Below are 12,911 nucleotides of genomic sequence, written 5' to 3'. Positions count from 1 at the left end.
TTCCTCCACCACCACCACCTCCCCGCATGCCTCCCTTACCCTTCTTCATGCCAGTGCCACCGCCAGTTCCACCTCCTTGGCCTCCTCCGCCGCCGCCGCCACCAGCACCCGCAGGCAGACCAAGTTCCTGGTCAGTGATGCATTTTCCTTGAGCGCCGCCACCACCGCCCTGTCCGCCGCCGCTGTTGGCGTACTGAGACATGGCTTGCTGCTCGGCACAGACGGGGCGTGCGCCGGCGACGCGGCTGCCGACGTTTTGCTTGAAGGCGCCCATCATGTTACCTGAAGACATGTTAGCAATTGAGAATTGGAATGAGAAAAAGGAGACGTACCGGCAGGAGCATAATCGCAAAAGACGAGTGTCATCTGGCCGCAGTTCTTGACACCACAACCAAGGGCGTAAGTACCCTTCCACAACACCTGGGTGTAATGACCTTGTTGCATATTGCCACCCTGGTAGTTCGTTTTCGAGCCTTCTTCGTACCACATAGACACCGTTCCTGCCGCAATGTTGCCAGAGGCCGACTGCTCAGCTACGTTTTGTCCGTTGTCACTGTGGCGTGATTAGCATCGATTTTGGAGCATCAGGGCGGGTATTGATGGTGTCGCGAAGTCGCCGCCGGGCAGGCAAGAGCTACCCCAACCTGGAAAGAGCAAGACCACAAGTGGCCCGTGTGTCGCGTGGGAACAAGCTTACCCAGTCATCTGGTGCTGGAACTTGCACGTGTTGGCAGCAGCCTGCGCCTGCTTCGCCAAAGCCGGATCCCACAGCAGCGAGCATGCGCCGTGGTAAGTGCGGTGCACGTTGTGGTAGGCCATGAATGCCTTGGCCATGGGGTCCTGAGGGTTTGGCGTCGCTGATCCAGAAGCCTTGCAAGCGGGCGAAAACTTGAAGGTACCACCTCCACCGCCTCCTCCACCTCCTCCACCAGCTCCGCCACCAGTCGCATCTTGCGATGTGGGTTGTCCGCCGCCGGCAGCCCTATATCAATGGTCAATGATCGACATCGTAGAGAGATGAGACTGTGGGGCGACAATCTCGACTTACGATTGATCATCCTGACGAGGCTGGATGACACCAGCAAAGGCTGCCGTGGAAAAGAGGGCGCCGAGGAAGAGTGTCGCCTTCATGGTGACGGACGAGTTCGCGAAATTCCAGACTCCGAGTTTTGATAATGAGTGTAGTTTAAGTCGTCAAGACTGATTCGAAAAGCACTACAACCGGTGCAGCGTAATAGGGAGAGACGGTTCGCAAAGGAGTGACGATGCCGTGAACTCGATAGATTTTGGTGAGAGAGAAGAGGGAGCGGTAGGAGAAGACATTAAAAGGCCATTATTTGTGATTACTAGGTTCGGTCGTGGATGACCGGGGCGCCACAACAAGGATATGATTGACGTCGACGTTTCAAGCACACGATGCCTAGACCGCGTCGGCGCAGTTCCGCAAAGGCATGGCGTCCAGTTCTGGCACCTTGCGGTCCACCATCACGCGGTTGAGGCACACAAGGAGCATTCAAGCCGTCACCGCAAAAGCAAAGCCGTTGCCTTAGTCCTCGGCGCTGCTCGTGTTGGTTGAGACTCGACGAATGCGATGGCAGCTCTACGTGGAGTTGCGGGCTTTGGTGCGCCCTTCCCTGCCGGCCTTACGTCCAACGCTAATCTTCAGGGCATGAGGGCGCGGGGGAGCCGCAGGTGAGCCTCGGGTACCTTGCAGGGAGGCACCGCAATTGGACTATGGACGACACGGCGCCCGACGTGGGCGACGAGGGAGGGTCTCAGGACGTCAGGGTTGCAGGCCTTGGTGCAGGCGTAGAGCAGCGTCGGCAGGTGCAAGTCGGTGTTTCGTCCCTCTGTGCCCGGTAGACGTCGAGAGCTTGGCATCGTAAGGCTGAGGGCAGGTCGACTTAAGGTTGTTAGCTAGACTTGTTTCGGCGGGGCCTAACTATTCGCGGTTGGATCTTCACGCATTCATTTCCACTTCCTCACCTCTCCCGCAACCTCTGTACGTCTTCCCCTCGGCACCCAGTATGCTTGAAAAAAACCTTTGCGGCAGCCAAAAGCTTTGACGTGTCGAAATCCCAGCGCTAAGCGCCACCACTTTTCTCATCCATCTTGACCATCCCATCGATTCACCGCTGTTGCATCAAGCCGGCGCTTCCTCGACCGCGAGTCATTCAAGGGAATTGGTGCCGATGCGGTCTCGCCCTTCCTCGACTATGAAAGATCGGAAAGCAGGCCGAGTCAGAAGAACATGACGCCATGCGAGGAATTCCGGACGCCGAGTTGTTGACCTTCATGTAGTCTCTGCCAATGAACTTCAAGGGAAATAGGACTCCACTCATCATCAAGACTTTGTGTGCAGCGGCACCCGATCCTATTCGCCTGTTCAGTAGCAGCGCCAGCGCCCAGCCGCCTGGTCCATAGCTTAAGCGCCCCGTCACACTGTGGCCTCATTTCACAAGGTTTTCTGATCGCGCCAACCTGCCGCTATTGAGAGCTGAGGAAGTCGAGAGAAATTCCTCGATGATGCGCTGATTACGGGGAGTGGCATGGAGCGACGAGGCGCTGCAATGAAAATTCCAACCCCTCAAAGCCGGAGTCGGCGCTTGCGGGGTCGAGCAGTGGCGAACGTTACGCGGCTATCCGTGGAGCAAAAAGCTCGTTGGCCGATGGCATTTGAAGGGTCGCACCTCTCTTCGTCATCGTTTTGTCAGCTTCAGTGTCGCGCCACTTCAAGAACTTCGCCAATAGGAGCTGATATCAACAGGGCCGGGAGCTCGGAGTCTAACGAACCTAATATCTCAAGTCAGGGAGCTCGCTTCCGGGAATGAGTAAACCTTGATTCCGAGTAGAGGTGTGGTGAGTTGAAGGCACACGCTGCGAAAGAAGCAGATGTCGCTGTCTCATCATTTTCGTCACCGTCCTTCGCTCTGCTTCATTCCCTCATGTTTCTCCGACTTTCCCGGCGGATTAGATTGGCAACCGATCGTGGGTTGCCAAAGAAACGCCAAATTCAAGATACTATAGGATGCGTTGACGTACACGAATGCTCCTCGACACTATCGTTCTACAAGCTCAAATTTCCAAGTCTTTTAGGGGCTACGCGTACGAATGCTCCCTAGATACATGCACCTGAACTTGGTGCCAAAGTCGCGCGGTTCATGACAAGTAAGTACCCGTTCCTTGAGTCTTAGCATTGAGAATTCTTTTGGCACCCAGAGATGGCCATGAGTGATCTCACATGGAGCTCTCGGCATCAGAGTCGCCAGAGAAAATGAATCTCGGTTGGATGACTCCGATGATTTGGCGAGTTGTCCACATTTGCGAACAAACTCCCCACCGACCCCAAACCACACACGAGCCCAAAAGCTGAACAACATTCTTTACTGCAAGCACTTCTTGGACGACCGAGAGTTATCAGCGACCAATAGATCCAAAATTGGTGGGAGTGGCTCAAAGTCATGTGATCAGGGTGCACGTGATGATATTCACAGAGTCCTGTTGTTAAACGCCGTCGCTTGCTCCATTCTTCACGTACGACCATAGCAGGTAGAGAACTCGGAACCCCGTCCGCTCTTCCATAGATAAGCTACCTTGCGGCCGATTAGTAGTTGCGTGGGTGACCAGCAGCGAATCCCGGCTGTTGTACGTTTTGCATTTTCTTTCCTTTTGTGTGTTTATGGAATGCGAGCGGATGAGCTGTGATGTTTTGGCGCCTCGGAAAAGTGAAAAAAGACCGGAGATTGTACCGTGCGCACGGCGGGACGAGACGCGGAGAGCCTCAACGCTGCGCGTGCGAGAGACAAGCCTTTTCCTGCTCTGCGGAACATTTCTCCGGTTGACGATCAGCTGCACCCTTCATCTGTTATCTACGAAAAGTGCCTGGGCTGTTGCTGCTGGAACGATGGCGAAATGTTGTGCGGAGCAAAGATACAGATGATCTCACCGCGAGCGTTTATTTTGCTTGTCAGCCCCATGCTTCATTTTTCTCGTCATTATTGACACTGAAACAACGAAGAGCATTCGTAGCTTGGCATTAGTTTATGTTCTTCAAAGACCTAAGATATAAATTGCGACCATCACTCCACCCCAATCGTCGGTCAAAGAGCGCGCTTCGGCCTTAGGCCCACATCTGTTGAAGGGATCTCATTGCGCCGACATGTTGCATTGCATGTCAATTCGTCCCGGTAAGCCTCACGCAACATGCTGTCTGCAGCTCGCCTGCGATTACCAGCGTTGATGGTGAGTCCTGTGAGCGAATGCGGAAGGTCGACCGTTTTTGCGTGGTTCGCCAAAAGACAGCGTCGGCGGGGACCGATCTAGAAGCAGTGACCCCGCCCGCCCGATGTCGCCGCAACGCAGTCTGACCACCCTTTTTTTCTCATCAACTCTTCTCACCACTCACAGCTTCGGCATCTCGCGCCGCACCTGCATGACCTTTCTCCTCGGCTGCTGCCAGGACCTGACTGACGGGCCCGGCCGCTCGCCGATTACTAGCGCTCCAAACAATCCTTGCAAAAATGCCGACTCTTCCTCGACCCTTTGCCCTTTGCAGTTCGCCGCCCCAGCTTCTGCTCTCTGTGATAGGACAATTGCTTCTTCAAGGTTGCTCCCGTCCGTACCTGGCGATTGATCGTTGCTGTCCACGAGCGGAAGCCAGGGCTTATCAAGCCAATGTTGTAGCTCCACCCCACTTTGTCTATGCAGTGCAAAGGCAAAATCAACCGCGCCGTGAGGCATATAACCATCACGGCCAGCACCGCGTTCCAATTCCTTTCTTCTTTTCAATTCCCTCTCCAGACCTCTAATCATTCCAATTGGGCAATACACAAACAGCCGGCATCATGTACTCGGCACTCAACGCCCTCGTCCTTGCGCTCCCGCTCAGCGTCTCTGCCGAGACAGTGGTGGGCGTTTACATGTACCACCGCCATGGTGACCGCACGCCCAAGGCCCTCAAGCCGGCCAACTTGACAGACCTTGGTTACCAAGAAGTCTACCAGAGCGGCGAGTACTACCGGAGCCGCTACGTCGATTCCACCGCAGACGTCAAAATCCACGGGTTGAACAGCGACATCGTCAAGCAAAGCCAGATTGATGTCTCCGCACCATCGGATGATGTTTTGCAAAACTCTGCCATGGGCTTCTTGCAGGGCCTCTACCCGCCTGTTGGCTCCTCTTCTGCGACCGAGACGTTGAGGAACGGCACCAGCATCACCGCGCCGCTGAACGGCTACCAATTGATTCCGATTGGTTCGACGAGCACCGGAGCAAGCAGCGAAGACAGCGCATGGCTGCAATCCACCTCGGACTGCGGCAACTCGGAAGTCAGCTCCAACAACTACTTTACGTCTGACGAGTACACAAGCCTGCTCTCGAGCACCAAGGAGTTTTACCAAGACCTGATGCCCGTGGTCAATGGCACTTTCGACTCGGATTACGTGACGTTCAAGAATGCCTACGTCGTCTGGGATCTCATCAACGTGGCCGAGATCCACAACTCGTCCATCAACTCCTCTGACCTCCTGACCAACGAGACTCTGTTCCAGCTGCGCACGCTTGCCGACAAGCACGAATGGGGCCTCGCCTACAACTCGTCCGATGACCTGCGCGCCATGGCCGGTATGCAGCTCGCTGGCCAAATTGTCGAGTACCTGAACAGCACCATTACCGGCAAGGGCGCCAGCAAGTTTGGCATCCAATTCGGCGCCTACGCCACCTTCATGTCGTTCTTCGGCCTGGCGCAGCTGCCTGCTGCCAGCACCGACTTCGAGGCTGTTGTCGACTACGCCTCGTCGATGGTGTTTGAGCTCTTCACGCCGTCGGACAATGTCAGCAGCTCCAACTTCCCCACCACGGATGACCTGTATGTGCGCTTCCTCTTCTCCAACGGAACCGCCAGCAACACCTCTGAGCCCGTCGAGTACCCGCTCTTTGGCCGCTCCAACAACACCGTCTCGTGGTCCGACTTCCAGACCGAGATGAACAAGTTTGCCGTCGCCACCACCGAGCAGTGGTGCACCAAGTGCGGCAACACGACTGGCACCTGCGCTGCCTACGCCGATTCCACATCCTCCGGCTCTGGCTCTGCTAGCAGCAAGAGCAGCGGCAGCGGTAACGGTATCTCGACCGCTGTTGGTGGCGTCATTGGCGCCATGGTCACGCTGGCTGTCGTTCTCGGCCTCGAGGCTCTCATCATGCTCGTTGCTGGCTTGCGCCTGGTCCGCAAGCCCAAGACCAAGGGCGTCGCGGGCGGCGCGGGAGCAGCATCGGGTGCTGCTGCTGAGGGTGCGGAGAAGACGACTGCTTAAGAGGCGTACGTCTGTCTTGACGGGGACGCAAGGCGAGAGCAGGGAGATCGAACCGTGCATCATGACTGCATCTTTGGCGCTTTTACCAACGGAGCCATTCATTTCCTTTGCATCCATATCCACCATCTGGAGAATGAGCCGGACTCGGAATCGGAATCGAGGCGGGTTGAAAAAAGTAGGAACGCGAGATTTTTCCTACTACCTGGTCGATGGCATGCTTATACCCACGCATGCCTCGGCGGCTGTTTATATACCCTACCTTTTTACTTACATATTGACGTAATGACATGATGAGAATGACCTCCCTGTCGAGTACATATACCTGCATCCGTGCGATTGTTGCAATAAGCATTAATCTACTTGGCCGTGGGTACGGAATTGGGAAGATGACTGCTGTCCTTGTCCACTTGGCTTGATGAAGTTGAGTTTGGCTCCATATTTGCTGCAATCCAAAGGTCTTGCTCTGTCTCTCTCCCGTCTGTCTGTCCGCACCGTCAATGCTTCCAACCACTTTCTCATTCTCAAGAGGTGAGAAGAAGAGCAGATGAAAAAACGACCAAGTCGGTCATTTCTTTGTCTTTTAAATGTGTCCCAACGCGCCTCCCGTTATCCTTGTCCTGTCGCTCGACGTCGCACAGTGCTTGCGCTAATGAAACAGGTGCCGGTTCCTGAGCGATAAGTTGGAATACCAGACAACTCAAACGGAGGTTCATGCTCGTGACCCTTGGCAAAAGTTGGTCAGGGCAATGTAGGGCAATGGAAAAGCGGCGTTGACGACCCTGTTCTTTGGACGCATGCGAGCACACGATGGAAGACAGCAGGCGAGGCGGCATCAATGGGCGTCGAACGGAAGGTCAACTCCAGCAGAGGCATGGATGGAGCACTTGAGTGCCTTTGGCCAAAAAGGATTTTGGAAGAAAACCTACGTGGAGTCGTCAAGCAGCTTAGTGTTGAAGATTCAATGCCGGAATTTTCTTGCTACGACAAGCTCCCATGACCGACTCGATGTGCATGCCTGGGCCTCTGCGAGTTGACATGTCTTTCAGCGTTACGCTGTAGTATGATCTTGGAAAATCTTGAGGTTGTGATGATCCATCATGTTTACCAGTATCTGCAATTCAAGTGCGATTTCCCTTTGCTGTGGTGTTGGTGTTGGCAGCAAAGCCTGGGAAAACACAAAATCGCAGATACTTTTGGCTGTCAGCTTCCGGAGTTTTGCGACGTTCGAAGTTGCCAAACGCGGGCACTGATTCGTTGCGGCGCATCTCCGGCATTCATCTCACTGGCTGCTTTTGCCAAGACATGGACTAAAACGGAAAGTTTTTCGGCATGTCGCTGGTCCGCTGCCGAATTTCAGGCAGTTTGACATGCGTCTGTGCGGGCGCTGAAGCGAAAGTCGAATCATTGGACGGCCTTGAAGTTGGAAGAGAACGGGTTCTGGAAACGAATATGGGAGTTGAGAATGTCAAGCAAATGGAGAGAGCACAAGGGGAAGAGGGATCTTGAAGATGTGAGTGCAGCGACTAATGATGGATCACTGCCATGCATGAAGGACGTGACATTCACCGATGTCTGGTACTCCAGCTACACAATCAAGTGGCGACGTCTTGCATCCTGCGAATAGCACTCTTGGAGCAAAGTCCCCCAACTCCAGAGCAGTCTTCGTTTAGGTTGCGCTAGAGGCAAGTCGCAGCAGTAACGACTACCTATGGAGGAGAGGAAACAGGCTGCATGGTCTTGTCGCAGCACGAGATTCAATACGTAGGTGATATTGCTTGGCAAAAGAAAAGAGAAGAATAGTAGGAGAAAAGAGGCGACTACATATCATCAAATCGTCGTAGAAAGATGGTTCCGACATTGTCAAGGCGAATGGTGTTGACAATGGATGAGTGAGGGGCTCGCGAGTCTGCTCGCCTACGCGGCCCGATTCGGCCTAGCGGTTCGACGCTCGTTATTGCGACCGCGACGCTGGACACCTCTTCAAGCCGTTCTTTCCATAACCTCCTCATTCGTTACTCCGACAGAATTCCCTACCTCTATACGCCTTTCGATGGAGCTCCTTCGAAGATGACCGCCGCCTGCCCCTTTGAAAGACCCACCGTGAAAAAGCCGCACGCATCGAAGCATTCTTCCTGTTTCACTGGGGGCAAGGTGGACGATTCGATGGACGATTCGTCGATAGCCTACGCAAGAAGTTGGTTTCGGGATGAGAGCGGAGTGTGTGATGGAAATAACAGAGAAGATGCATAGGAGCAAGAGCACGGAAAGACCAAGAAACCCTGTGAGCAGAGCGGCAAAAGGATGAGCAGAACAATGGGCACGAAGGATCGCAGGAACATACGGTACACGACCTAATTGCTTTGCCGCCTGGCAGTCTCCCTCACAACCATACGGCCTCCATCCAAGGCAAGTTCATTTGAAGACCGTCCTTGAAGAATCTGAAAACACGAAGTCCCTTGGCGAGGACGAATTGGTCGTGATACGATGGCGTTTTCGATTCGTTGCGAAAGCTGCTCGGACTCCCGCCAGCGCTTCAATCACGACCATGAATCGACGATTCTCCCCTCCTTTCAAGCGTCGTCCGTGTCTTCACTGGTTACTTCCGGGCTCTTCAACAAGGAGTTGGCAACGGGCTAATGGTGTTGAGATTGAGTCATTCCGGGCCGAGTGACGCGGAGACGCCCTCTGGTTTGATCGTCTTCAATGGCTGTCCAATGAAACGACCGCGAACTTCATCCATTCTGCCATTGAGAAGATCCTCTGCTCAATTACCCCAGAATCAGAATGTCGATCTTGATGGTCATCATCCGCTAGAGTTGCAGAGAAGCATATGCATGTTTCCTGTGATCGCCAGGGAGCATGGGAGCCACGAGGTGGAGTCAAAACAAGCAGCGCGCATGTCATACTAGGCCTCTGGTGACGTGACCCACATCAAAAACAAGTCTGATTTGCGAGTTGAAGACAAGCGTTCAAGTTGACTCCCTTTGGCCGGTACGGACGCCGAGCGGATGCGTTTGTGGGCTATTCACTGGTAAGCTTACGTGTAGACAGTGGACCTGTCCAGGCTGGTCCACAGATCTCTTCCGCGGTACATGTTCCAGATCGGGAGCCCGTCGACGCGGATTGTCGGATCATGTGTTCTGGACAGACTCACTGATGCTCGTACCCCACGCGGTCCACCGAGCATCAATGCTTAGCCCCCGTGTAGACTCAAAGTGCGAGCACGGTCCACAGTTAAGCCATTTCAATATTCACACGGCTTGTTTTCTGGAAAACTCTAGCGTGATAAGGAAAGGCTAATTGTCAATTCAGCCACAGCCCAACGGGAAGCAGGCAACGCTGCTTCGACTGCGTCGTTCACCTCCTTCTGGTCGCTTGAGCCACGATATTTGCTGTCAACAAGCATGCGGTTGCTTGCCTGCCGTGTCTCCATGTTTAGATGTGAGGTACGAGAAGACGGGATGCTAGTGACTCGAGGGATTCATCGAGTATTGCCTAATACCTCGGGCGTGAGGGTACGAGTTCAACATGACCAATTCCGTCAGCTTCAAGCGTCATTACGAAGTCATCAAGTGGATCGCACCACGACATTTTGGCAGTGATGGCTCAATTAACCGTTCGATGACGAATCTACCACGGCGAGCGATTGCCGCCTCAGCCGGACCCCGGGCTACGAGAGATCCAATTTGGACCTTTGCCATGTGCAATGGACTGACCGTCGCGGCGTAATAGACCGTGTCCAAAAATGGCCAATTTGATGCTTCTTTTTGAGAGTTAAGAAACGCCTTCAATCCGCAGCAACTTCAACGGGCCGAGTGCTATCGGCAAACACAAATTCTCGACCCGATGGAAGGAGACCTGGTGCCTCGACGTCCCAGAAACTTTGTAATGTTTTCGCACGCACTTCGGGATCTCCCGCGCAACTCCGGACCCCAATCCCAGATGCTGGAAGCGGCAAATCTTCGCTGTCAAGACAGGGAGCAACGAGCTTTCAGAGCAAAATGACTGGCAAAGATGACTTTGATTGAAATTGCTTGGTCTCCTGTGGAAGTTGACGATGAGATCGGAAGAGAGTCTTGACTGCCACGGGACGGGCTCATGGACTGCACCTTCAACACTGCCATCACATCTCATTCAAGACTCCGAGGTCTCACTCAAGGGGCGGAATGATGCACGTTTGGTGGAGGTACGCGAGCAAAAGATCCTTGAAAGGAGAGGACTGACGTTGATCCGCATGCCAGGTTGCTACAGGGTTCTTCGAGGAACCTGGACACGACCTAAGTGGGACAGCCAATAGGAACACCCGGACTGCGGCGAGATTAATCGACAATCAAGCACTTCCGGCTCTGTGGATCCAGGCTGAATCAATTTACGAGTTCGCGGCGCAATATTGGGGAATATTTGCAGCCATCGGCGCTCAAAAAAGAGGCGGTAAGCTGCCTCAAATGACTACAGTAGGCAACTGGAAAGTACCATCGCCGGGTAAAGCCCAGCCGGCGAGGAGCACCATTGGCTCGCCGCGCCGAATCCTAGCCGACTGAAGCAACAAAGTCAAAAACGGACGTTGCGAAGCTTGTGCGAGCATTGAACCAACGGGCGCGTTCGCACACCTGCACGAGCGCCCTGTCTTCTAAAATAACATCAGCAAGCCATCGTTACTCCTTGTCTCTTGTATTCTGCTTAACTTCAGATATTGGCTTCGCGGAAATTTTGCATGCCTTCAGGCACTGCTTTCCGGTTGGTCGCGCAGTGCGATGTTGACAGTGGCCTCTAATTACCTAGCCCGATGAGGCAGGACTCACTTGAGCCATGATTGCGAACGGACCCTTGAGGCGCTTTTTGCACTTCTGGTTTCTATTTTGGCTATTGGTACCTCATGCTTCATCGAGGCGATATTGGAGTCGAGATTGAGATGCTTTCGAGGTTCAAAATGAGCAGATTCCCTCCCTTGCTTCAGCATCTACCTCTTTCTTCAGTCTGTCAGACAGCCCTTTGGCAATCCCCTCCGACAAGATCAACCCCTTCCGGCATCTGATAGCTCCACCATCGACCACCAGCAATTATGTTGTGGTCTACGATATTCACCGGCCTTGCGGCGTTCGTCTCCTTGACCAACGCCGTCACCATCTTCTCAGCACCACAGAGTTACACCAAACCCGGTGTCTCCTACGCTCGTGCCATCGTTCTGGATGATGGAACCTTCCTGGTAACCTTTGAAAACTACTCTGGCGAACCGCCCTACATGCCCATATTTGAATCGAAGGACCAGGGTGCCACTTGGAAGGAGAAGTCAAGAGTCTTCGACACCATTGACTTCTGGGGCATGCGCTACCACCCGACTCTCATTCAGATCCCTGCTGCTTTGGGACAATACCCTGCTGGCTCTATCGTCTTCTCTGGCACTGCTGTTCCTGCCGACGGATCTAAGACGAAGCTGCACGTGTTCGTCTCGACGGACAAGGCGTAAGTTATCCGACACCTCGGAGGAGAATCTTGCTGATTTGAGCGCAGCGCTTCATGGCAATATGTTTCCACCATTGCTGAGGGTGGCATCGCTGCCGAGGAGAATGGCAAGACGCCCGTCTGGCACCCATTCTTCTTCTTCTTCAACGGCAAGCTTCTGTGCTACTTCTCCGACCAACGTGATGCGAAGCACGGCAGCAAGATTGTGTACTCCGACACCAGCGATCTCAAGACGTGGAGCGACCCTGTCAACCAGGTTGCTTACGACGACTACAACCTTCGTCCAACCGTTGCCATCGTCACTCAGATCGGCGGCAACAAGTACCTCATGTCTTACGAATTCGGTGGCGCCAACCCCAACTACGCCGTGTACTACAAGATCTCGCCCAACCCGTACAACTTCGACTCCGCCACGGGTACCATTCTCATCGACACCAAGGGCGAGATTCCAACTGGTGCGCCTTATGCTGCATATGTCGGCGGAGGCGCTCAGGCCACAGACGGAACCATCATTATCAGCTCAAGCGACAAGATGGAGCTTTTCGTCAACCGCAAGAGCGACGCATCCGGGCCCTGGGAGATCGTGTACACCGACGCACCCAAGGCGTACTCTCGCTGCGTTGTTCCTCTCAATGCCGAACAGGTTCTCCTCGTCGGTGCCGGACCACTTGGCGCAGGACCAAACCCTCAGGATAGGAACAGTGTGGACGCAACCATTGTCAGCATCAAGGCGGGCAGCACGCCCGGTGGCAAGAAGAGCAAGCGCTGGATCGCATAGGACGAGGGTTTGAGTTGGCTCAGGGGCTTGTTGATGATGGAGTCATGAATACTTTCTCTCTCCCAGAGTGAATACTAAGTGTTAAGGGTTTTCAATAGAATTCAATTGATCAGTGAATACAACCAATTGTTTCTCCGCATCATGTCGTGGATTGCTGGGATGGGAGCGTTTTGCCACTGTTTAGATTGCGGCTCAGGGGTAAGCCGGGTGTGGCGCTCCCGAGATACAGGGTATGGCCTTCGGTGCCACGCCATGACATCGAGCTTACTTCTGAGAACTTACTTGGGCGACTTAATCAGGAACGGAAGAAGCGTACTGCTCTGAACTAATAGCGCGTTTCTCTGATGTACACGACGATT

The 12,911-nt window shown here is 53.9% G+C and overlaps 3 protein-coding genes across 3 annotated transcripts; 2 read left to right on the top strand and 1 right to left on the bottom strand.

The window, feature by feature from the left end:
- Positions 1–205: 205 nt before the first annotated feature.
- BKA78DRAFT_11146 (CAP domain-containing protein) lies at positions 206–1,110 on the bottom strand. The gene is made up of 2 exons (XM_066882271.1): positions 698–1,110; positions 206–553 (listed from the first exon to the last, which is right to left on the bottom strand). Exons 1-2 carry the CDS (start codon positions 832–834, stop codon positions 274–276), a joined length of 417 nt encoding a protein of 138 aa, XP_066749296.1. The 5' UTR covers positions 835–1,110; the 3' UTR covers positions 206–273.
- A 3,734-nt stretch (positions 1,111–4,844) lies between these two features.
- Positions 4,845–6,311, top strand: BKA78DRAFT_243871 (histidine phosphatase superfamily; the record flags this gene model as incomplete). Its single annotated transcript, XM_066883983.1, has 1 exon — positions 4,845–6,311. One exon carries the CDS (start codon positions 4,845–4,847, stop codon positions 6,309–6,311), a length of 1,467 nt encoding a protein of 488 aa, XP_066749295.1.
- Positions 6,312–11,373: 5,062 nt separating this feature from the next.
- Positions 11,374–12,552, top strand: BKA78DRAFT_291276 (glycosyl hydrolase; the record flags this gene model as incomplete). The annotated part of the gene is made up of 2 exons (XM_066885866.1): positions 11,374–11,774; positions 11,823–12,552. The coding sequence occupies 2 exons, from the start codon at positions 11,374–11,376 to the stop codon at positions 12,550–12,552; spliced, it is 1,131 nt and encodes a 376-aa protein (XP_066749294.1).
- Positions 12,553–12,911: the final 359 nt, after the last annotated feature.

Source organism: Phyllosticta capitalensis (assembly GCF_038381095.1).
Source record: "Phyllosticta capitalensis strain CBS 128856 chromosome Unknown BKA78scaffold_1, whole genome shotgun sequence".
Taxonomy (NCBI): domain Eukaryota; kingdom Fungi; phylum Ascomycota; class Dothideomycetes; order Botryosphaeriales; family Phyllostictaceae; genus Phyllosticta; species Phyllosticta capitalensis.
The sequence above is the reverse complement of the archived record's forward strand: the minus strand, read 5'-3'. Positions and strand labels throughout refer to the sequence as shown.